Source organism: Crocodylus siamensis, chromosome 3 (assembly GCF_052110815.1).
Source record: "Crocodylus siamensis isolate JL-2025a chromosome 3, ASM5211081v1, whole genome shotgun sequence".
Classification (NCBI taxonomy): Eukaryota; Metazoa; Chordata; order Crocodylia; family Crocodylidae; genus Crocodylus; species Crocodylus siamensis.
In genome coordinates this window covers 225468366-225495334 of record NC_143397.1, presented here as the reverse complement: position 1 = coordinate 225495334, position 26969 = coordinate 225468366, and the positions used below count along the sequence as shown (strand labels likewise).

The following is a 26969-nucleotide window of genomic DNA, read 5'->3' as shown; positions in this document are numbered from 1 at the left end:
TTAAAAGATATAAGTTGAGGTGTCACAAATGCTTTCTGACAAGCAAGTGACATTTCATGATTCTAAACTTTTCCATATGAAAAACATTCTATTTACTTTTAAAAATAAATAGCATAAGAAACTGAAGGAGCATTAAAAAGAGAACCCCAAATCCTGTATTTTGCAAGCTCCTTAAGTATTATTAATATTCCATACATTAAAGTTTAGGAACATAGTTAACTCATACTTTTACCAGGAAAGGGTGTTCAAGTCACTGGAACTTTAATTCAGAGGCTAACATTACAGCTTCCAGCTACTCACCTTATTTTCTTGTTTCCCCTTGGTCGTTCTGACTGGACAGACATGTAACTTGTGCTGCTGAAACGAGAAGCACTGCTTGTCCTAGAAACAGCTGACACATCACTGACATCACTGTCTGAAGATTTATTGGAAATGTTGTCTGAGCCTCGCTGATGATCTCGTCCTGACCGATACTGTAAAATCAGAACAACAAAAATAAAGACGTTGTCCGTGAGATCACCACAAATTAACTGCTGGGTATATTAAATGCCTGCATCACTAAATTCTTCATTCTTACAATGAAGTTTAAACTCATTATATTGTACAGCTTACAAATATCCTTTCCATATACACATGTATATCACCCAATTCAAGATGTAAAACTCAGGTTCCTACTCTGGAACACATGTAGAGTAAGTTGTCTAACAACTTTAACTGGAGCATTTCCAAAACCTTTGCAAAGTCTGAAGTCTCCTAAAACCATTGTGGTATAGTTATTAGGGCTGTGCAAAGCTTCAGTCCTTGATCTGATTTGGTAGAATGGAATCAGGGACAGTGATCTTAATAAATGAATCAAATCACTGTCCCTGATTCAGACTAAATTCAAATCTGAATCGAATAGGGCCCACTTTGCACACCCCTACTAGTTATTAATACACTTCATTTATAAATGGTAAAACAGAAACATGGAAAGAGCACATGACTTACCCCAACTTGCTTAACTACCGAAAACCTGACTTGGAATAAAACCATTTAATTCTCTAAATGACATTACCTTCCTAGGACATACCATTTACCTTCACAGATATGTCTGGCTAATAAATATTAAAATAAATGGACACCTGAGATTATCAAAATAAAATTAGAAACACAACTGTATTTGTGCAATCACAAACACAACTTGTAGAAATGTTTAAGTTAGGCATTTTAAATGAATTTTAAGGGGCAAGAAGCCAGATTTTAAAGGTAAATGCCTAAGTTACATGCCTATTACATGCTTTTAAAAATTTGGCCTTCAATACTCAACTTGCATTGGCATTGGTTAAGAGTAGACCCCTTAGAAAATCCCAGATACAGCTATCTTGTTCCATTAAAAAAAATCAGGGTACAGATACAGGTATCCAATATATTCAATAATGAAACTTGTATGTTCTAATAGGAACTACCTCAATCCCAAAACTAAATGGTTAATCACTTTCCTTTGGGATTTAAGTTTTGCATACTGAATTCAGACTCGTACTGATTTTTTTTCTAGGTATAGGCTTACTGATTTATAAAGGCATATCATATTTAAAAGAGTTAAATGTGTGGCGTGTTAGCAGAGAGGATTGAATTTGGGATTGCAGAATTTTGTAATGAGCACCTCTACTGCCTGACCATAAAAGCCCAGCTTTCTCAATCATAGATGTAATAAGTTCATCAACATGCCTCTGATCTGCACAGAACAATGCAGGGCTATGCAGATGCAGCCTGGCTAACTCCAAATAAGCTACTCAGGAGCTGGAATCAGTCTTGTTACATTAATATGGCACTCACCCAGGCTATTTAGTTCACTTGAGAGACTAATTAAGAGACAACTTAGATATCTTCGCATAACACTGCATTGTGCTGTGCAACCTAACTCTGTGATTATGACTAAGCAGAATGCTACAATGGTCATTTAATATTATGGGCACTGAATGATAATAGGACTAAGGATTATTGACAACAATCAGTGGCCTGAGCCCTAAACAGTTACTGAGAGAAACATAGCAGCTGCTCCAAAGAGCTTACACTTTAAATAAAAAGGTGCATTGAATTACCAAATGATAGCACAGTCTCTAAGTGGGGCAGATATCTCTTTTTTTTCCTTGTTTGCATATAAAAGTCTGTTTTCGTTTATGGGCTAATTTAGACTATTTTGGTAGAAAAATATGTGTTTTATGGCATGATTTGAAGGAAAAACTGGTGTCCCAAACAATGAACAAAAGAGGGAAGGGCTGCTAAAAAACATAGGGGCATCATAAATGAAGGCTGAAGAACAGTATGGGAGAAAGTCATAACGTGCTACAATATGTTTAGTACCTGAGTTACAGGCCACAACAACAAGTCAGATGCACTGATGAAAGAGCCTAAAAGCTAAAGGACCAATCTGTGATAGCCCTTGCATGCCTGTGCAAATGGAGAAGTTTTGGGTGTCTGTACAAGATACTTCTCTCCTTTTTGCCCCCTGTGAAGCACAAGGACCTTTTATTCCAGCTTTCCTGCAGGAAGCAAGTAACAAAAAAGGGCACAACAGAGAGGGGCCAGCACACCAGCAGAGATAGCTTAGGGCAGGGATGGCCAAACTGCAGAAGGTATGTCAAAAATGCTACAGGAAGCCTATGTGTGTGATGGGTGACAGATTAGGGAGGGCACATGCAACACAGTATTAGATAGGGTAGGGAATGGAAAGCACAGCAGCAGATTGGGCATGAAGAGCAGGAGGGAGGAAAAGGCACAGCATCACATGATGCAAGGGAAGGAGATCAGAGTGGCACTTTGGGAGGGTGCAGAGCTAATTTGTGGCATGCTGTCCAAAAAGGTCAGCCCCTGTTGGACTCTGTGCTTATGTAGTAGCTTCAAGAAAGATTGTATCTGCCCGTGATTTAGCAGGTGCAGCTTTATAGTATTTAAGGCTAGGTATAGACATTACATATAAACTGGTATAAATAATTGGAAAACAACCTAAACTTGTAACAGAACAAAAGTTCAGTGCACATAGACTGGTTTAAAAATGGCAGAACCCAATCTAAGATAGACCTGGATGGATGTAGTATCAGTGGATATACTTACACGTGAAATTAGGGCACCTGAATAAACTCCGGCATGGTTCGGACTAGAGTTTGCTGCTCCTGAGACCACAGCATGTTGAACTGGGATGGCACAGCCCCAGCTGGCAGGGGACCTGAGAGGTCAACCTGCCAGCCCAGAGCTGCTCCCCCTCCACCCAGCTCAACATGCTTCAGTGGGACTAGCTGGGGCATGAGGGTGCTACAGTACAAAGCTAGCCAGCAGGCAGCCCCTGCACTGTAGCATCCTCATGCTCCAGCTAGCCCAAGTCACCATCTAAATGTCTGTTGTGGTGCACTAAATAACTTTGCTATAAAATAGTACCTGTGTTGGGCAGTACTACCCCACAGCAGAGGTAGTTACTTTACTGTGGCCTAATAGCACTGCTTGTGTAGACGATGATGCTTTACTGTGGAGCTAATTAGTCAACTTCACAGTAAAGTGTACATGTAGATGCATGCAGATTTAATCATTTTAGGTTAGAGTGGTCTATCAAACTTCTGCACCAGATCCCTTCCTGATTCAACTTAGGTCACTGTCCTCCAGCATCCAAGGATCCTCTGTGGATCCCTTCTAACACTTCTTTGCAGGGCAGGAAGGCTAACCTCTGCCCATACTCCTCTGCTCCATCCAAGCTCCAAGCCAGCCCTGCCCCCAGGCTGTCACAGAGCTGAGGCAACAAAGCCTCTGCTCTCCAGCCCTGCATCCTGTTTGCATCTGTAACCAGGCAGGGCAAAGGGGGTTGGGGTAATAGAGGGGGGTGGAAAATGAGCTCCCCACCTTGGGCATGGCTCTCCCCTTGGACTGGGGTCTGCACAGCTTGGGGGGGCCTATTCAGTGGGGCTTTCCCCCTTGCTGCCCCTGCCCAGCTCAGCTGACCACCTGGGCCAGCCTCCACAGTCCTACCCCTCCACGAGCTGCTGCCTCTCAGCAGTGGGGAAGAAGGGGTGGGTGAGCAAGGAACGGAGCTTCCTGCCCTGGCCCTCTCCCCACCCCAGATGGGGTCTGTACAGCTGGGGTGCTCCGCGTAGTTGGGGGTTTCCCCCCTTGCTACCCCTGCATGGCTGCTTGGCTGGGCTTGCCAGTTGAGCTGGTCACCTGGGCAAAGCCAAGGAGGGGATAAGCCCCCGCCATGTAAACCCCTCCCAGATGTGCAGACCCCAACTCTAGGTGGGAACTGTGTTTCTCCCCCTTACTTACGTCCACTCCCCTGCTGCTGAAAGGCAGCGACTTGGCGTGGGGGATGGAGCTGTGGAGACCAATCCAGCTGGCCAGCCGAGCTGGGAAGCTTCCCTGTTCACTCCCCACCCCGCCTGCTCCATGGTGCCTGCTGGCTGAGCCAGCAGCTGCAGCTGGCAGAAGGGCTGTGGGCTGACAGAACTGAAACCTCCATTCCCACCTCCTCCATTGCTCTGAGAGGCCCAAACTTTACATCTGTGGAGTGCCCCCTCCCAGTGCCACCACCAGCCAGGCTGCCAGGCATACCATTATGACCTGCTCTGGAAGCCTAGGGCTGGATACCGCAGTGACAGCAGGGCGTTGAGGCATGTGCCTGACAGCCAGTCATGGATGGCCCATGCTTGGCTGCATTTGGCTGCCCTTGACAAGTTCTAGCACAGAAGGAGGCATCCAGGAGCATCCTCCATCTGGCTTTACCCGGTGCAGGCATCTGCCTGCCTACTCCCCACCAAAGGGCAAACTTATGTTCCATTCACTCCCATTCCAATCTATGCAGTTTAGAGAAACCTGTGTAGGTTGGATCAACTGAATGTCTGTCCTTAGCCTAAGTGTCTTTCTACCTTTAATGTTAGCCTCACAATGACCCATTTATCCAAGGTAAGAAACTCTTATTCTCAGTTTATGATTGGGAGGGTGAGATGCAGGATGGATAAGTGACTAGCTCAAGGGAACACAAGGCATTTGTGACCAAGAATTAAGCATGGGGTTTCTGAGGCTGGATCCCAAATCTACTGGATCATCTTTCTAACACTTCTACTAATGCAAGGCTATGGCATAAATTCCATAATCTAGCCACAAATTGGTGTTAGGTCTGCATTCTTATGTACAACTAAACTGGTTCAAGAGAAAAGTAAAGCTATTCTCTGAAACTTAGGATGCAGGACCAAAGAAAGAAAAAATGGCCTTTCTACCTATGTAGACTCCAATCCAGCCATTCTGTTGCTTCAGACTTTAAAAGGATGAGATTTTAGGTAGTTGGGTATAAATCATAAATTTGGATTCTGCAGCACTTATTGAAAAAGTCATTAAAAACCTTAGAACTGCCTGATAAAGAATACAATAAAGATCTCTTTAGTTGCAAATCCCAGTGGAAATAGAAACCTGACATTTAAATAGCTCTCCTGATCATTAGAGATACAGGAACACATTGCAATAGAGGATTCACTAGTTTAAGAGATTATTTTCAAAAGAAGGAGCATAAAACATGTTAAGGAGAAATATGACAGCAGGGGAAATGTAAAATGTCACACTTTTGCTAAACTTTCTGAACCCTATGTTGCTGTGATCACATTATCATCAGTAGCTGACCTAGCTAGCTTAATGTGAGTCAGACAGGTCTATGTGAACTACAGTGACCCTTTTGGCTGCAGCACATAAACACACTTAGCATTCCACAACCAACACAGCTAAGCTGCATGGAAGTAAGTAGGGGTTGTATATCTGGATGTAAATCATCACCAGAATTCTTAACTAATTACAGAATACATAATTACTTGCAGTGATGCATGAAATAACACAACTTGATTTACAGATCCCATAATGAGCTTGAAGCACTTAAGAGAGAGAGAAAAAAACCCTGATAAAAATAAATATGATTATTACTGTGGCAAACAATGTCATAATTTTAATAGTCACTCTACTATGTAGTTTAAAGTATTTAAAAACAATAACTATACTTTATGTTTTTCAGTCACCATCCCTTCTGGATATATAAAGTAACCTTATGTCTTAGAAATTCTCATATATGTTTGGAAAAAAAATTACTGCAATATCTCAAATTGGACATTTTCCTTAATAAAATAATTTCATTCTTTTCCTGTCTTTCCAAAACATTTAAGTACTAAGACGCACATTTATGTTGAAAACAATGTTATGTTAAAAAGAATTATCTGTTGCTGTATTGTATATAAGCATTAAACCTCATTAAATATTACATGATTAGCTTACAATATAGTTAAGCATAAAGAGAATCGATCATTTTTATTTCAGAGTATTGTGAATCTGGGATGAAGGATCGTTTTAGTAGAAATAACTTATTATGCCCTCTCTCAAAGTCTTAATATAAGCTACTTTGTTTACTAAAACACATATTCAAGCATATCTTCTCAAATCCAGTCTATCAGGATCTCTTAACTGCCTAGCACAATCGTGTCTCTAATCTGAAACTTCACTGTCTTGCCATTTATCTAGAGTAAGGTCAAAGGCCTCATCCTTACCTTACAGGCATGCACACAGCTGCTCAAGTTATTGTTCTGCCCTTGTTCTGTCATAACATTGCTCAGAAATTCTGCCATTATTCTGCTCATGTATCTGGACTATTTTGATTAGAACAAGTGTTATAGCAGCAAGTGTCCTGCATATCAGAGTTTAAAGACCTGGCATACACTACTGAGGTTGACAAGAATCTTTCCACTGACCACGTGAAAACAGTATCAAGTCCTAAGTCCACTGTAATTCTATACAGGGAAGCTTCTAATATCTTTCTCTGGCCTGTCCCTATACAATACACTACCCCTTTAGTTTTGTTAACATAATAGTTTTACAAAGATAGACATTTCTTGGAATGGATCCTGATTTGCATACTTTATTTATATTTGTATGAGGTTTTAAACATTAGCCTAGACATGCCAATATCATCCCTCTTCCACAATTTCCCATACCTCCTTCTTCTGAATGTTTTTTAAAGTTTATATTTAGGGTTTTTTAAATAATTTTCACTTCATAAATCACAAGCACAGAATTTATCAATAGTTGTTGATAGTTATCACATACAGTCTGACAGACTGTAATTATTTCCTAGCCCAGGCAGAAGACAGGATTGTGTAGGATTATGGAAATTCCCTTTAAATAATGTGTTTTTTAAAGGTTGTATGGTAGAGGTACTTATGTGATCTAATACAATGCCTTCTGCTGTCTACATCAGACAGTAATCTCTGTGTGTAAGAATGAATGAACACCAATCTGACATCAGCTTTGACACCAATCAAAGACTCAAAAGGCTGTGGCAGAACACTTCAACCAATCTGGACACTCTATCCTAACTTTGGAATTGCTGTTCTCAGGCAAAAAAAAATAAAAACCAATTTGAATGGGAAACTGCAGAACAAGAAATCATCCACAAACTGAACTGTATAAAGTATGGTTTAAACAGGGCCTACAAATTCTTATTCATTACCTGGATTAGGTTTTTTTTGAACCCCTAGGGTTTTATTGCTGATTTGCTTTTCTCTCTTAGCACTGCTCCCATTATCCCCCTCCCCCAACGGGTGACTGATACCTCCTGAGTCTGGGGGGGGCATCAGTGGGGAATAACCGGGGGGGGGGTCCCTCAGTGGCCAGCTAGCAACTGGGGGTAGGTTCACCAGCTAGTGACTGGGGGGGAGGAGGTGCCCCAGTGGCTGGTTGCCAAGCACACTGGTGGCACAGCACTACCGCCAGTGGAGCCAATTTCAGGGGGGGCACTAGAGCTCTCTATGCCTCCCTACCACCTGAAGCACTCACTGTCAGGGGGGGTACCAGTGCTCTCAGGGGGGCACATGTCCCCCCATACCTCCCCATGCATTGCCTATGCCTCCCCACAATCTCTCTCTCTCTCACCTCCCTTGTCTTTTGTATTCTAATTGTTATCTCCTTATACTCTCCTTTCTGCATGTACTTTAACAGCATCTGATGAAGTAAATTTGGGTTCATGAAAGCTTGGGCACACACTCTCTCTCTCACTCTCTCTCTCTATATATAAGTATAATTTTGGTAGTCTAATACTGTTTGACCTAGGTTTATTAGCTCATTTGAAAATTTTACTTTTCATCGCATGTTCACAGGTCACCAAAAGCATCCAATCACTTCTTTTGCTTCCCTTTCAGCTATTATATATATTCAACACTGCTGCAAAACAGGAGCACCGGTTATGGTGTTATTTTTTCCAAGACCTCAGTCTCAGAAAAAAGAATAAAGTTTCATGATTATATCAGCCAAAGCATAGTATCAGACACCAAACATCTGAGATCTCCGTCCTTTGTGCTAGTTAAAGTACCCATGAGATTCTAACATTCATATTTAAAAGCTCATTTGATTTCTGATTACTTTGCATTGGCAAGGAAATATTTTTTCCATGGTAACAACTCTTACAAGAGCCTTATTAAATCTAGAAAACAAACATATTCTATTTTCTATTACAACTACCCTTCAGCAACAGTGCAAACATTTCTCGTATCTCCAGGAAATGTCATTATGTAAGCACATGGCTACATGGAATTCTAATTTTTTATACATATTTCTATGTTGGAGCACATAGTCTAAAAATAATTGTATTGTTGCTCTTATTTATATCGTTTTAATCTAGCATTACCAACCTATCTTGAACTATCACTAAACTGTTTAGGCAATTAAAAATTTCAGTGATTTCCAAATCGCTCCTGTTTGATGAGCATGGTTTCTTTCTTGTGTTCTTTTCATCAGTTTAAATTTTTTAGCATTTATATTGGAACATATTGATCTAATGTGTTCTCTCTCAGCAATCTTTCTATTGCACCAAAGGATCAGAATGCTGAGGGGCTGCTACGGACTAAAGTATGTTGCTCCACCATAGCAAGAAACTTTCTAACCTTTTGCAATTTAAGCAGGTTGAATATGTCTCTGTTATTGCTGAGCTGATAGTATCTCCATGAGCACTTAGGGCTCAACAACTCAGGGACTGCTTCATGATTTGAATGGAAATTTCTACCCCATTTTGCAGCCTCAGAGGGCTGTATAAATTTCAGCTGCAATACAGCACTTTAATTATTCTCATTAGATTTTTTTAATTTAATACCTCAATAACAACTACTCCATGAAGCAAGCCAACAAAATTAAATAAAATGATAACAGTGATAAGAACTAACTCTAACAATGACAATAAAATTACGTTTATATTGCACCATTCATCATAAAAGTTCCAAACTGTTCTACAGACAAACATATACAGATAAGAGATATACCAAAAAGATATGTATAGTGTATACTCACCAAAACTAAATTAATGTTGTGATAAGGCTGTATCTTGCTCATATCGGGCACCTGTACACACCATGGGTTTTAATCCTCATTAAATTAAATAGGTTGATAAAATTTAAACTTGCTTATTTTGGAGCGTCACATCTGTGTTTACATGCACTAGGTTTTCCAATGAATTAAGCCAGGTTCCTGGCCAGCACCACAGGAGAGCAGGATGGCCCAGCACTGCCCCAGGGCCCCCCACCCACCCTGTACCCATGCCTTGCCACACAGCTGTGGAAGCAGGGACCCAGCAAACCACAAAAGAAAAAAAAAGTGGAAGCAATTCGAAAGCAGCAGCAATTCAAAAGTGTGAACTACAAAAAAGTTGCAGTGCCATCTGGTAGACAAAGAGGCTCATTACATGTCTTTGAGTGCCTTTGTGTTTGCACGCAATGAATCCATGGATGCAATGCTTTAATTCCTGGCAAGCCAAACAAAACTCTGTCTGAGGAGTTTTAGTTTAATGTGCCAGAAAAATCTTTTAAAGCATCTGGAAAACTGGCTCATGCAAAAAGTCACACAGTTGTAGCACAAGAAGGGGCAAAAAATGTGGTGTGTACATATTTAGACATCTAAAAAAGGGTTCTGATTTTCAGGGGTTCTATGCCCCACCAGCTGCTATTTACACAAATGCTAATAGTATGTGCTAAGCTATTCTGAAAAATCACACCAATAATGTAGATACATAAATAAGCTTTCTGATAGTACAGAACCTATGCATATATTTTCTCCAAACCTTTGGAGGAAATACTATTTTTTTCAATTGCCTCTGTACATTCTTACTTGGGATTCTGATATCCGTTGCTTACCAGCTCTGATCCTGCATTTAGGTATTAAGTACATGATTGTCTTGTCTGAGAAGTCCTAAACCAAAGGGAAGCCATAAGGAACATGCTTCCATAACCTGATTGAGACCGTCCTACTGTTTGGGAGCAACAGAGAACAGCACTGAGAAAAAGCATGAGTCAATAGACTCCAAAAGCTGATGGACAGATTGCAAGCTCAAGGCTTGCACACCTGCCACTGAATTTACCTCTGCAGCATCATCTGAGGAGAAGAGCAATTCTAGAGGTTGAGCTTCTTGGCTAGGGACAGACATTATACATAAACCGGTTTAAGTGATCAGAAACTGGTTTAAACCTGTAACAGAATAGACGTTCAATGCGCATAAACCAGTTTGAAAATGGCTGAAACTGGTTTGAGACAAACTTGGTTGAATGTAGCACCAGTTTTAACTGATTTGGGAAAAACTGGAGTATGCAGTATCTGTCCCAGACCCCTTCTTGATTTAACTTAAACCAGAGCCTCTCAGCATCCCAGATGCTTTGCAGCCCTGGGCAGGGCTGTCCGATCCAGAGAGCTGAGCTGGCCCTCCCCTCTGCTCCCTGGATGGAGCTCCAGCCAAGACTACAGGCACAGCAGTGTCTGCCTGGCTTCCCCCTGCCCCAATCCCTCTCTCACCACTCCCTGCTCAAGCAGGGATTCCCCCGATCCCCTCTCCCACAGCATGGGCTGTAGCAAGCATGTGGTGTGCTAGCTAATGCTGAAAGGTATCTGTATAAGGCAGACAGGACAGTGTCCACTTAGGGCTTTTTGAAGCTAATCAACAGGTAGCTGGTATTGTCCCTCCATTCCCTCCTTGGAGAAAGTTGTTTAAGAAGAGCTTGAACTAATGAGAGAGCCTTTTGTTTTGTTTAGTTGGGTTACAAAATGTTGTGTTATTAACTCCCTGCTGGACTGGTCAAGAGCAGTGTGAAGGGGCACCCCTCCGTAATCACAGCATCCTGTTGGGGCCTGGCCATGCCCCACTCAGCTCAGCATTATAGAAGGGAAGGGAGGGCTGCTCTAGTGCCCCCCAGCTTCTAGCCTGAGCCACTGTCCAGAGAGAATGTCTTGTATGGTTACAAACTGGTTCAGTCTAGCCAGGTTAGACTAGCGTGCAAAGATTGAACCAATTCAGGCTCAGGCTTTTTAAATGTCTGTCTCTAGCCCTAGAGGTAAGCCAGAAGAGTACCTTTTGCTTTCTGGATGCAGAACAACAATGTAAATAAAGATAAAGCAGCACTATAGGTGACTCTGGGCCTATATTAAGTAGAATAACTATGTCCTAAAATAAACTCAGAAGTAGGGAGATTCACAAACCCTACTGAATTTAAGAATTAGACTGTCAAATCCAACTATTCAAAATAAGTTTCAATACATGGAATAAAGTATTGTCCCTGCTTTGCTTCCCCACAAAGAAATTATTTTTGGAAGAATAAAGACAACCCTAGCTCCAGCTGTACCAGAACCTCTTTTTTATGCAAAGAAATCTAAAATCTAAGGCCAATTCAAATCCCATTCACACCAATTTTCCACCAAGACAATTCCATGTAGCTCTATTCCTTTTTACAAAAGCATACTCTTCCTTAGAGCTAGAATTTATGAATTTTGAGAAAACTTTCTCTTGAGGCTTTTGAAGTTAGACCATAGTTGTTAAGAAAGGAATGGATGCCATTTTAATCTTCTGCACTCCTGTACACAATTCCAGTTACAATTGATAAAATACAGAACAAAGATTAAAACATGGTAAAAATGCCAGAAACTTGGCATCATTTTAGGAATTTCCATTTTAGGGATTTACCTGTCAGGAAAGAATCTGCTGCAAAACAATCTTTTTCACCTGGGTGTGTTATAAATCTGAGTGAAGTGATAGATTATAGTGACCAAGGAAGCAATATTTCATCAAAGGGCTTCCAGGTCTGATGGAAGCCCTCAGATTACCAGAACAGAGAGAATTTCAAAAAAGTCCAATAGGAACTTCCTTAATAATACTGGTAATCAGAAATGTCAGCTAAGGACAGTAGCCAGGGTAAAACTAGGAAGTCACTGAGTAGCAGTAAAGAACTTTAAAACCTGAGACAAGAGAAGAGTTCAGATAAATAGACAGGAACTTCAGAAGAAAAAACATTTACTTTCAAGAAAAAAAAAGAAGTGATTTTCTTGATCTTACCAAGAAAAATTAAAAAGTAGAAAAATATGTACCTTCAGTGCAGCTTCCCTTGCCACATTACATAGTAATAAAGAAAGGCAGGAAAAAGAAAAAAAAAACCAAAATGGACTGATTGATTTTTAGATCTTTGCTTTCAGGTTTAATTACTTAAGGGAACTGCATTTGTGAAACAAGTGGACTATATTGTCTCAGCCAACTCATAAATTCCTGGAAATCTCTGACCTGATTTATCATTCATTTGTCTGTTGCTTAATCATTATTTTAAGCATGGACGTGGACATACACAAATCCATATACACAACCCCCTTGGTTTGTGCACTCATGTAACTTGCATTGAGATTAGGCATGCAAACAGACATGCAGCTATCCCAGAGCAGTTTACACTGTAGACAGCTATTACTGAACCATGCCACTAGGCAGCAGGGGAGCAAAAAATAGCTTATTTGCATTTAGCAAGTGACTATCCTGGTATGAATGCAGACAGGTAGAATCTAAACTGGTATTATTTCCCCCAGGAGCATCTTAGTATAATTCTTTCCAGGGGAATTTTCTACTGGATGGGGTTCAAGTCATAAGCCTGCTACTTATTTATATTTATGTAATAGTAATAATACTGGAGAAAAAAATTCATCAAAACATATCATAACTTACTTTCCTCACTACATCTCCTAAATACTTTACCTCCTGGTGAACCGAGGCATGCTTACTACAGTTTACCATTAAACCAGTAAACCCAGTTAACACAGTAATTTCCATTTCTGATTATTTTTAGTCTTCTTTCACAAATAGAGTTGAGTTTAATCCCTTTACCTAAAATTCTTGTGCCCTCAAGATTTCAGTATCTCCGGAGCAGGTAGGCAAGCTTCTATAGGTACATGTGATATCTTTTATTAGACCAGCTGAGTAGTTGGAAAAAAGTTGCTTGCAGATGGTTCACATGCTATGTCTACTGCTTCCTAAAGCTATTATACATTAGCTAAGGATGCTATATTACCAAAAAAAAAAAAAAAAAAATCTGGACCTTGTAAAGTCCTGCTGCTTTGCCAACTATTGACCACAAAGATAGTAACAAAAGAATCTCTCTTTTCATTACAGTATAATTTTCTGTATGGTTGTGCCTTCTTCCAAATGTTTCTGGCCACATTCATGGTATGTGTATAAAAATCATGTCACGTATCTGCAGGATGTCAACACATATCTTTTTTTTAACATTTATGACCCAACAAATCTTTCAACAAGATTGCTGGTTGGAGGACAGCAGGGTGAGGTTATAATCACTTTAATCTTCAATTCTTAATATAAAAGTTTAATTGTGCCCTTTAAAAATCTGTCCCAGGACCTTGTCAATATCTTCAGTGAAACTGCTGCCAAATAGAACAGCTGTATCTACACATGGACCATCTGGTGAGTTTTTATTCCCATTAGTGGAAATGCCTCAGGGCAGTAAGAGGTACATTTGCTCAAGAACAAGATTTAGTTATATCTTTGTAGGTTTCCATGCCAAAAGTCCTAGGACTTTCACAGATATTCTTTCAAACACAGTTCTAAGTATAAGATTACAGAGGCGCACACAATTTTTTCCCAAGTCTCTATTCTTATTGATGCTCAGAAGAAACCTTGCAGGACTCCTACAAAATTTACCAACTTACTATTTTTCTAGATTGTTCTGATGAATAATGTGTAGAAGCAAAAGGATAAAATCAGGAAATCAGCAAAAAGTTGAGTGTGGCCATGTCCATATGAGGCACTTTACTGTGCAATAGACTAATAAACTGTGCAGTAAAGTAGCAAAGTCTATATGTGAGGCAGCATTTACTGCACAGTAAATTTGGCTACTGCATAGTTAGCTAGTACCTCTAAGTACAGCTACTAGATACTACTACACTCGTAGATGCTGCCTGGGAGCAAATTTGTTCCTGGTCAGCCTAGGCAGTAGGGGACCACATGGGATGTATAGCTCTCTGTCCCCAGTCGTGGTGCTGCTCTTCTGGCTCCTCTCAGGAACTGATCAGCACCAGGACTGGGGAGCTCTCTGCCCCCATCCCAGCATGGCATAGAGAGGGACTCCAGGGAGCGAGTGGGGAACCCAGCTCTTTGGAGCAGCTTGGTGTGGTGTGGAGCTGGGACTCCAACCCCTGCTCTCTCTCTGGAGTTCCCCACTATGTGATGCACAGACTTGCTCCAGGGAAAGGGTAGGGCTGGCAAGAAACTGTCCCACAAGCACGGCAGCTGCTGGCCAGTCCCCTGCTGAGCAGGAGGGCATGGGGCTTGCTGGCAGCTGCCCTGCTTGTGGGACAGTTCTCAGGTAGTCTTCTGCTGAGTGGGGGGACCTGGCCAGCTGGAGGCTCACCAGTAGCTGCTCCACACCCAGGACAGATACTGGTGAACCTCCTGCCAGGCAGGGAAGTCCCACCTGGGAGGGTCTCACTGGCAGCTGTGGGTCCCAATTAACACAGGGCCAGGAAAGCTCTGTTGGCTGCAGCAGCAGCAGCTTTCTCCTGCACTATACACACAGGTTCCAGCTCAACACACACAGGGCCAGGAGACAGCTGCCACTGCAGCTGCCAGAACTTTCCTGACCCTGTGCACATTGGGATCGGCCCCCTGCCAGCCCCTGGGTTAGCACCTGGGGGAGTCTGGCACTCCACCTGGCTGCTGCAGAGAGGCAGAGCAGGGCAGGAGCATCCCTGTACCAGGCTGCTCCCATTGGGAGCAAATCTGTTCCCAACAGGGTGCATGTGTTGACATGCTCTCAGGGAAGGTTTACTGCATAGCATTTTACTGTACAGTAAGCCTAAAATGTATAAATAGCACGTGTGGATGGACCCAGTTTAATCTAAGTACTCTGGGATGCCTGGATGGACAAGATACAATTTCCTAAATAACAAAGCTGTTTCCCTGCAAACAGATTCCCTTAATACCAATAATTATTTTACTTTGGGAACCTGAGGAATAGAGCTACAGGGAAAGATTGTGTAGATCTCTTTATCTGTGAGCTGAAAAAGTGGTCAATTCCCTATGCACTCTACCTCTGGATAAGAAAGAAATCAAGAGAGAGAGACAAAGTGTTTACTACCTTGGCTGGTGAAATCCCTCTAATATTTTGCAAATATTGTAATAATTTGAATATTTTATTTAACCTCAAGCTCAAACTGTAGTCACTTTTTATAATTAATCTAAATAAGCAACATGCAATAAATAACTACCAGGAGGAATAACTGTTAATTTCAACCTCTGCTTTAGGTTACATAAAACAGACAACAGTGCTGTTATAGAAAACAAAGCAACAGTACACAGCATTGTAAGAAATAAAGACTGTTATATCCAGGTGAAACTGCACAAAGAACTTAGACCACCTCAGAAAAATAATTCATAATAGAATTTTACTGAAATGCTGAGTTGATACCCTTTTAAAAATATTTAAAGATATTTATGACTTCAAAAGGTAAGACTCTTAGTTATAGATGTCATTTAAAGACACACTTTTATTTGCACAGCTTTTCCTTATACTATGCCAGGGAATTATTTTTAAACTCCACCAAGATTACTTCATTTCTGTTTACCAATTCCATACCATCCTTGAAACCCTGAGATGCTGTCTGCTTGTAAGAATTCAGTTTATCTTTCCTGGAATTTAGGAAACAGCATATCATTTTATTGTTATTGTTTTGAAAAGCACAAAAAAGTAAAATCTATTTGGGAATTAAGCCATAAATATTTGTTACAAAGTTGGTACAAACTCATATTACTATGTTGAGCTCTGTAATAAAAATGATGTAGGTTTGCTTGACACACGATTTTTTTTCCTAAGTGGGATAGCTCTTTCAAAACATGTTTTCCATGTACAACACAAAATGGTTTGTAGATGAAAAATCAAATAGTCTTTGAGCTCCCCTCCAAACATGCAGATAAAAGCATGATAGGATCTAATGCACGATTCACACCATGCACCTCCTCCCAGGCAACATGTGCATGGCAGGAGGAGCAATTGTGGGATTGTGCATTATATCTCATCATGCCTTATGCAGGGGAAGCTGATCCCAGACTCACCTTGAACTGTCAAGAAGCAAGTTCCTGCAGGTGGGAGCCTCATGCACCCCAGTTGAAGGGTACCTAGCCAGGTAATACCCTATGCACCCCCAGGGCTGAAGGATCACCACTGTGGTGATGTCCCTACCCCGCACCTCCTCCTCAGTGTATGAAACCCCCAGAGCATGGGGGACTCATTGTAGGGACAATCCCCCCTGTCTCAAGGCTGTAGAAAACTCCTGGGACCATAGGACCACCGTAGAGGCAATCCCCCCGCCCCACCCCAGGAGTGCAGGAAGCCCCCAGTGCCTGAGGATAGCTGCAAATGTAATCTCTCCACCTTGGGAGTGTGGGTAAACCCTCAAGGCCAGAGGGCAATCCCTCTGCACCTGGGGACAGACGATCGCAGTTATCCTGCAGCCCTAGGGGTTTCCGATACCCTGGAACATTAGGGTTCATGGCAGCCATGATCCCCAGGGGCTAGGGATTTCATGCAGCCCTGGACCCTGGGGATCATGATTCCCAGACCCTGGCAATTGCCATGAGCCCTAGAGCTTGGGGGTTTTATGTTGGATATGGTGTACCCCTGTGTCTGGGAGCCCCATCAGCTGACACGGGTCTGAGCTGCAAGGAAGACCCAGCTACATGTGCAAATTAAAGCTCAATAGCAACCAACTATGAAATGAGTACACATTTTCAAGGTCTAACTTGATAGCTGGTTGGAGTTTTTATTGTATGTTAGCTACTTTGCATGTGCACCTGGTCTCCAGGTAATTGTGCAATACCTGTAACACATAGAGGGGAGCTAAGGTAAGGAAAAGGACAGAAGAATGTTTTTAATGAATATCTAAATAAATTTTTTTGAAAAAACTTTAATTTTATTCATGTCTTTGAGCATTCCCTGTAGTTTATCTTGATTATTGATGAATTACGATTGACTTCACTTGGTAGTTCTATTATACATTTAATTTTACACTGCATCATGGAGTTCTAATGGATTATTTTATTTCATTTCAATAATCCAACCCTTTTATAATTCAGGTTATAAATATGTATAGCTCTTTATTACTTTTTAAAAATAATTGTACCTCTATCCACATTTAGAACTTTTCACCACACGATACATTTTTCTTCTTCTTTTGCTGGTTTTCTTCACTGAACACAGTATGCTCCTACTGAAGTCAATGACAACAGTCTGATTTTTTTTCACGTGAGCCATGTGATATCCTTCCTGATTTATTATTAAATAATGTGTTATTTAACATTAAACAGTGAATTTTCTTAAAAATGAAAACTTTCTTTTCCAGTGCTTGATCTGATGCTGAAGGTAGGCAGAAGTGTCACATTTATAATACCATATCTTAGTAGAGTTCTCAAAAAAAGGAAGCTAATGGAAAGAACTACATAGAATAGGTTTCCTAGATCCTTATCTTGCTCTTTGATTTCAACAATATAGGATCAGATTCCAAGAGAATACAAGTAATGTATGATTATTCTCATTGCTGATGGGCTGTTAAATGTCCTTGATACCTTCAACGCAAATGTTAAAAGTCATGACAACAGTCTCTTTGCATACCTCTAAGGAATAATACATTAACAATATTCTTGGAGGTAATGCAAAATATGGAATACCGTGGAATATCTGAGAGAATTCCACAGTTTTTATTCTTGCATAACAGATGGCAAAGACAGGATATAGGGAAGAATAAGATCTGCTCTCTGGAAAGTCTGATGAAATGGCAAAACTCCCACCATTTTCAGTGTTGGGCCCAGCATTTTAGCAGCAACTATATTTCTTCCTTCATAAAAATAAAGTCTGTGATAAAATGACATCATATAGTTCTTAGAATCATAGAAAATTAGGGTTGAAAGGGACCTCAGGAGGTCATCTAGTCCAACTCCCTGCTCAGAGCACTATCATTCCCAACTAAATCATTCCAGCCAAAGCTTTGTCTAGCTGGGTCTCAAAACCCTTCAAGGATAGAGATTCCACAACCTCTCTGGGTAACCTGTTCCAGTAATTTACTAACCTCCTAGTGACAAAGTTCTTCCTAACATCTAACCTAAACTTCTCTTCCTGCAACTTGAGACCATTGCTCCTTATTCTGTGATCTGTCACCACTGAAAACAGTCTAGCTCCATCCTCTTTGGAACCACCCTTCAGGTAGCTGAAGGCTGCTATTAAATCACCCCTCAGTCTTCTCTTCTCTAAACTAAATAAGCCCAGTTCCCTCAGCTTCCCCTCATATGTCATGTTCTCCAGCCCCTCACCATTTTTGTTGCCCTCCACTGGACTGTCTTCAATTTGTATACATCCTTTTGTAGTGGGGGGCCCAAAACTGAACACAGTACTGCAGATGTGGCTTCACCAGTGCTGAATAAAGGGGAATATTCACTTCCTTTGATCCACTGGCAACACTCCTACTAATGTAGCATAGTATGCCATTAGTCTTCTTGGCAACAAGGTCACACTGTTGGCTCACATTCAGTTTTTGTCCACCGTAACCACCAGGTCCTTTTCTACAGAGGTACTGCCTAGCCAGTCAGCCCCCAGCCTGTACTGGTGCATGGGACTGTTCTGCCCTAAGTGTAGAACACTGCACTTGTTCTTATTGAACCTCATGAGATTTCCTTTGGTCCAACCCTGCAATTTGTCTAGGTCTATCTGAATCCTAACCCTACTCTTGAGTGTATCTACTACTCCACCCAGCTTGGTGTCATCTGCAAACTTGCTGAAGGTGCACTTTATGTCATCTTTCAGATCATTGATGAGGATACTGAACAAACCAACCCCAGGACCAACCCCTGAGGTACTCCATCTGATATCAGCTGCTACCTAGACATTGAGCCATTGACTATTACCCTCTGAGCCCAATGACCCAAACAGTTTTCTATCCACCTTACAGTCCATTTGTCCAACCCATACTTCCTTAGCTTGCCTGTGAGAATGTTATGGGGGACCATATCAAAAGCCTTGCTAAAATCAAGGTATACCACATGCACTGGTCTCTCCACATCCACAGAGCCAGTCCTCTCATCATAGAAGACAATCAGGTTGGGCAGGCATGACTTGGCCTTGGTTACCCATACTGACTGTTTCTAATCACCTTGTTCTCCTCCAAGTGCTTAGAAATGGTTTCCTTGAAGATCTGCTCCATGACTTTTCCAGGGACTGAGGTGAGGCTGACCTGTCTGTAGTTCCCTGAATCCTCCTTTTTCCCTTTCTTAAATATGGGAACTATATTTGCTCTTTTCCAGTCATCCAGGACATCTGATTTGTATGAGTTTTCAAAGATGATGGCCAGTGGCTCTGCAATCACATCAGCCAACTCCCTCAGCACTCTCAAGTGCTCCCCAACCAGCCCCATGGACTTGTATATGTCCAGCTTTTCTAAATAGTCCCTAATCTGTTCTTTCACCACAGCTGGCTGCTCACCTTCTCCCCAAAGTGTGCTGACAAGTGCAGGAGTTTGGGAACTGACCTTGCCTGCAAACAGTGAGGTGAAAAAGGCATTGAACACTTCAGACTTTTCTACATCCCCCATTCAGTAAGGGACCCACATTTTCCCTGATCCTCCTCTTGTTACTGACATACTTGTAGAAACCCTTCTTGTTACCCTACACATCCCTTGCTAACTCCAACTCCAATTGTGCTTTGGCCTTCCTGACTTCATCTCTGCATGCTTGAGCAATACTCTTATACTCCTCCCTAGTTGTTTGTCCAAGTTTCCACATCTTATGAGCTTCCTTTTTGTGGTTACCTTACTGAAGAGTTCCCCACTGAGCCAAGCTGGTCTTCTGCCATAGTTACTAGTCTTTTTGCACATCAGGACAATTTGTTCCTGCACTTTCAGTAATGTGTCTTTAAAGTACAGCCAGTTCTCCTGGACTCCTCTCCCCTGCAGTCTGGCTTCCCAAGGGATCCTGCCCATGAGTTCCCTGAGTGAGTGGAAGTCTTCTTTTCTGAAATCCAGGGTCCTTACTCTGCTACTTTCCTTCCTCCCTTTTCTCAGGACCCTGAGCTGAATCATCTTGTGGTCACTGCTGCCCATTTTGCCATCTGCTATTTCATTCCCCACCAATTCTTCCCTGTTTGTGAGCAGGAGGTCAAGAAGAGCACAGTCCCTTTTGGCTGCTCCAGCACTTCACAAAGTTCTTAATTCCAAGAAAATTGGCTTTTGTGAATAATCCCAGTTCTAAACCTAGACATTGAACTAGATTTAGAACCAAGGACAGTTCTACTAATGCTGGCTTGTAATTTACAGCCATGTGTGAGTACCACAATGCTGTATAAATTGTCTTTGATACATGAGGCAAGGGGTGAAGAGTAAGAAGTTAACTATGTACCCCCCAGATAATTATTTGGCATCAACAGAGGATCTTTTCCACATCTCAAACACATCATGCTGCTATCAAGGACCACATTTTCAAACCCATAAATTTTAGTAGATTCCATGTACTTCTCAAATGATTTCTTGATCCTCACTTTATACTTTTGCTGACACAAGTTAATGCCTGAACTGACCTCTCTCAAGGAAAAAAAAAAACTGAATTCCTGTTCCTGGCTTACCTAATACCTTAGGACTGTATTCAACCAGTGCTCTGCCTTTGCTGGTCTTAGTTAAATGTCAGTAATTTTCTTTCTCCATCTGTTCTGTCTGTCATAGCAACTAATTAGGACTAAATGTTTCCAGACTAGATATGCAATATTCGTTTTCCTGTTTCTTTATATCCCCACCCCTTCATCCATTCCATTAAGTTACTAAATTAATTTTATTGTTTTAAGAGGCACGTACATCAGCACTCAAATATTTATCAAAATATCACCCACCTACTTCTATTTCTTGCTTTCCTTTGGGAGAGGTAGTTAGCCCAAAGCACTACCCCAAACTGCCTTCTGTCTTGCTTTTCTTAGTTTTTCTTCAAACAAACAGGATACTATTTTAATCAAAATAACCATAATCATTGTGTGCCTGAGACAACTGAAACAACTTTGGCCATATTTTGTTTTCAAAATAATCATTAGTTATTTGCATATAGAATCTTATACCCCTAAACATTTTACAGATTAAACTGATATAAAAATACACACTGATATAATTTAGCCACTTACGGGCCAAAATATATTAACAGTTTATAGCACTACTATATAGTAACTTTGGATAGGAAATGAAAACACTTTTCCAATGAAACTTTCAGAAGGAATTCAGGAAGGAGAGCTGTTAGACCGCCTTGTTCAAAGCTCAGTCAGAACAAGAGAATTAACACCTATAGATTTTCTGAAAAGTAACATGAGCTCGTTAACAAGGCCAGTCAAAATTTTTCTCTTGAAACTATTTTTGATAGAAAGCTGAGTATTTAACAAAGCAAAAATTTCAATTGAAAGTGTATGATTTCTGCAGAAAATGTCGATTCGTTTTGTAATATTAAAACATACACTTCAGTTTCCAGTCCAGAACTTTCCTTTTTATTCAGTTTTTCAATAAAAATGAATTTTTACATAAATAAAACCTCCATTTTCTGACAATAATTAACCAATGCATATTCAAAACCAAGTTAAATCTTTAGTTTGGTCTCTCATCTTTAGGAGTGCTTACCAGCATCCTAGTGTCCTTTTATACTTTGAACATGGAAAACTTTGTATCTCTGTTTCCCAGACATATAATCAGCAACAGATGCCAAAATAAAAACTAGAAGAATCTAAGATAATTAAAAAATGTTCTTGCACAAAGATAAAGACATCTAGCCTTAGTCTATTTAATTTCTTTTGTACTGCACCAATGGCCCCACTATCTGAATGAATGCAACATCTGAATATTATGTTAGTCATAGTACCTATCAAGTCTACAATACATAAAATAAAACAGACATTCAAAATTTGGAAATAAATTGGCGAGCAGTAAATATACAAAACAATATCATATTCTGTGCAGAAAATAAAGTACAGCTAATCAGCTTAATGCCACAGTGTTAAGTAAGAGTTAAGTCTTCACAGCTGGTGGTGGAGACCAATCAGCGCAGCACTAAGCACCCTGATGAGCTGGTCAGTCCCAGCTGATGCTCAGAAGGTACCTGTCTAGCCAATTTGTCTAACAGCCATTGCCTCAGACTGAAGGGAAGTCCAAGCAGCTGCACACTTGGCCACATAGTATATCCCATTCTGCCAGTAGCTTTCTGACCTCACAGATCTCTAGTACTGATTCTCAGATCCTTTCTCAGCCTTGCTCTCTACTTCTGTCCTAGCACAATTTCTTTCCTGCCAGCCTGCCTCCAGCATCCTGGACTTTTACTGCTATATTGACTGTTTTCATGAACAATGAAATAATCAACAACACACACCACCATAACAACCTCTCCCTCTCAGAGAGAAGGGCCATAGAATCTTTAAGATCCAACCACCAAACAGTAACAAAAGCAGCAGATAAAGGATGAGCTAGTATATCCCCTACCTTGGAGACTACATTAAAAAGGCCAACCGACAACTCTCTATCACCACCTGCTACAAAAAACTAAAGGAAGATCCAACTTTCCTGTTAACCTTAAAACTCAAAACCACCATCAAAGCATTTCCATCTGAACGACAAGAAAAACTACAGAACTTGATTCCCCCACTACCTAACCCTGGGACTTTTTACATGCTCCCTAAAATTCACAAACAAGGGAACCCAGGCAGACCTATAATATCCAACCAGGGAACTAACTGAGGAAATATCAGGTTTCATCGATTTCATCCTAAAACTTCTTGTGACCCAAAGAGCAAGTTTTGTCCAAGACCCAACAGGCTTGCTATGAAAACTTAGAAACATAGACCACCTTCTCAGCAATACCCTCCTAGCCGCCATGGATGTTACTAGCTTATATACCAACATCCCACACCACGATAGCATTCAAACCTGCCTTACATATCTACAAGAATGAGTTTACAACTCAGAGTACAGAACTAAAGACATTTCTGAACTTATACACTTCATCGTCACACATAACAGCTTCATTTTCAATAACCAACATTTCCTCCAGACCATGGCCACAGCTATGGGCACCAAAATGGCCCCATAATATGCCAACCTTTTTATGGGCCACCTGGAAGAAGAATTCTTCAAGAACTGCACTATTAAACCCATGCTATACTTAAGATATATAGACATCAACTTTATCATTTGGACTGAAAACCTGCAATCTCTGATTGTTTTCATCACAAATTCAATAACCATCACCCCTGCATCAGACTATGTCTTGAGTACTCCAGCACCAACATTTCCTTATTAGATACTATGATCACTATCTTGAATGGTAAAATATAAACCACCATTGTGCCGGAGCAGCTTTAGTGCTCCATTACTTTAAGGGCTGGAGCAGGCAGCTACCAGGTGGCTGATTGCAGTGCCCATTTTCAAACATCAGCCAGAAAGGCAGCAGTCAGGGTTGAGCAGTCCAGGAGGTAACATCAGGCTGAGTCCTGGAACACCTGGAGGTAAAGGCAGGAGCTATGGGGATGGTTTGGAGGCTCCTGGTCCTGAGCGTGATGTAAAACTGCACCCTGCCAGGATAGGGAGGCCTGGTGGGACTGCTGGTAGTATAGCAGGCCCCATGTAAATACTAGGACTGAGAACCTCCCCGGTATAAGGTGGGTAGGGGCACCTAAACCCCAGCCATCTGGTGGATTGAGAGAGTGTGTGGTAGCAGTTAGGCCAGGTAAGCTTCTTGAAGTGCCTGAGCCTGTAGGGGTGGATGAACCTAGTGAACTGGGCCAGACACATTTCAAGAAGCACCTGAGCCTGTAAGGATGGGAATCCCAAGCCCTGTGAGGGAAAGGGAAGAGTTGTAGAGCCAGATAATCTTGTGAGAAAGTGGCTGAGTCCAAGGGGGTCTTTGGCCCCAGGCCCCAAACGAAGGAGTGGAGATTTGGCTCAGGAAGGGACATAGACAGCTGGTGAGGGGCCAGGGCAGAATGAGCCCAGAGTTAGGTAAATCAGGCAGTCGCCACTCAGATGAGGGCCCGGTGTGTGCCCCAATAAGCTAGACTAGGGCTGCTTAAGGGGTGAGAGTGAGTGAACCAGGCAGCTGGCACTCAAATGAGGGCTCTGGGAGAGGCCCAACAGGCTGGGCTGGGGCTGCTTGAAGTGTGAAAGGACAAGCCTAATAATCTCCATGGAAGTAGGGTGGTGTGTATGCAACCTAGAGGACTGAGTGAAAGAGGCCCTTGGGGAGGGGGTGCTGAGTGAAAGAGGCCCCTATGAAAGGGAAGCCATATGTTGGAGACCTTACGAAGGTCTGGATTTGGCCTGGCTGTGAGCCGGAGTGGTTTATCATAAGAGCATAACATCTGTGAGATATAGGACACGTAAGGGGTGGTTGAAGCGTGTAGAGCGTTTCCTGTTACAACTGGAGCATTTGAAGGGCAGCCTCCCACCTATTTAACATCCTAATTATTTAACAACAAGGCGTGGCAGGAAAGCAAGGTAGGTGGTTTTCTCAGAGACAGAGATGGGCCTGAACTAACATCAGGCCCAGAAGTTGCCCTTTTCACAACCATATAAAAGAAAACCACAGACCAACCCATATCTGCCCAAAACTAGCAATCACCCTAAACACACCAAGAAAGCTACAATATACAGCCAGGCCCTCTGATACCACAGAATTTGCACTGAGGAGAATACCATCAATTGTCACCTCAGAAATCTCAAAAGGCCTTTCACTCAACAAGAGCACTGCTCCGGAGAGCTAGACTGCACTTTTGAAAGAGCCACCCGGATACCACGTGAAGAATTGCTGCAGTACAAGAAGAAAATCCCCATGAATCGCACACCATTAGTTATGACAGTAGTTTCCAACCAGTGTGCCACGGCACACGGGTGTGCCATCAAACATTAACAGTTGTGTCACAGAATCTTGGGGTGTGTGGCTCTGGGTGGGGTGTGGCTCCACCCTGTGCTGCAACCATGCCTTGGCCAGCCCTGCACCACCACCTCCCCCATTCTCTTGTTCCATAACTGGCTAGTGTGCCATGCGATGGAAAAGGTTGTGTAAGTGTGCCATCGGAGGAAAAAGGTTGGGAAACACTGAGTTATGACATACCATGCTTCCTGGAACCCATATGGAAAGTCCTGAAACAACTGCAGCCAATACTAGAAGAAGACCCAATTCTTAAAGAGATTTTCCCAGAACCACCCATCCTAGCCTTAACAAGCACTGAAACTCACCAATCTCATCACCAGAAGCAAACTTTCTATGGCCCAAAACACATCAAATGGATCCAGACCATCACAGAATAAGAAATGTAAAACCTGCCAACATATTTTCATTACTCCCACAATAACTACACCCCACAACAGAATGATCACTATTCCTGGATCTTACAGCATAGGCCCCAAAAGGCAGATCCTTACTTGGTATAAATTTTCATAGCTCCATCAAAGATTTGCTATATCTCCTATAGCACATAGCTACAAAAGGTTTCACCACTCTGAGGAACACAGGATAAAGACTACCAGCATCTGGTGTATGAATATGTGAGAAGGGCTTGAGCTTTGAAGTTTTAGGAGATGAACAACTAATACATATATCAGTATATAATTTATATTGGTTTTGTATGCCAATATAAATAGCACTGGGATATGAATCAAACAGGCATGAAGTTATCCTGGGGTAGCTGCACACAGACAGCTATTACATCAGTTAATGGTGAGAAGAGCAGGTAAAAAAAAAACCTGTTTGTCTTGAGTAAATAAGACCCTAGAATAAATAAATAAGACCCTATAATAAGCTGTGAACATACAACCCATGCATCACTGTAAATTACACCAGTGTAGTTTCTCTGCCTAATCCATGGGTAGGGCTGGATGGCATGTGTTCACTCAATTTTTACAAAGGTATGAAGGCTGATTACACTGGTGTATCAATTGCCTGAAAGGAATAGATCACTACTCTTCTGGTAATTTCTGCTGTTGGCACTCATAAGACATGCAATTTTTTTTGCCAACAACAAAATACAAGAACAGGATAAAACCCCCAAAAAAGAGAGATACAAATTTTGCTCCATTACAAAATTAAATTAAATGTTTTAATATTTTCTCATAACAGCACAGCTCAGAAGGAATGCACAGATAAATGCACAACTTAAGCAAAAAGCTCAAGCAGTAAAAAGAAAAAAAGATAGAAACTTTAGAGAGTGAGATGAAATAATACATTGTGAAAAGATTGGCAGTGAATGATGCCTTTGCAGTTTAGAATCTTTCCCTATTCAGTTTCCCAAACTAATTTATTTCACCCAAATGTATACATATAGAATGTGTGTTCTATATGGAAGTTTGCTGTTCAGAATTTAAACTGGCCTGACCCAGTTAATTTATGATGAGATTGCAAATCAACATCTTGCTGTAGTTTTGATACTACTACTTTCCCAAATTAAAGGGTCTTGGTTTCTAAATGTGTTTTGCACACAACTTTTGGAAACTACAAGACTTAGACCATTGTTATATATTAACTGAAATTATACTACTTTTCAAATATAAATAGTATATATTATATATATGGTTTATAGGGGGGTTGTTAAAATATGAACATCAACTATATCATCCAACTCATT

General features: G+C 41.3%; 1 protein-coding gene across 3 annotated transcripts in view; it reads right to left on the bottom strand.

Moving 5' to 3' along the window:
* RIMS2 (regulating synaptic membrane exocytosis 2) overlaps positions 1-26969 on the bottom strand; it is an 899878-nt gene that overhangs the window by 133181 nt on the left and 739728 nt on the right. For all 3 annotated transcript variants that reach the window (XM_090040478.1, XM_090040481.1, XM_090040479.1), the window contains one exon: positions 301-473. In XM_090040478.1, the coding sequence (XP_089896604.1) occupies positions 301-473 (173 nt within the window). The remainder of the gene's footprint in view (positions 1-300; positions 474-26969) is intronic.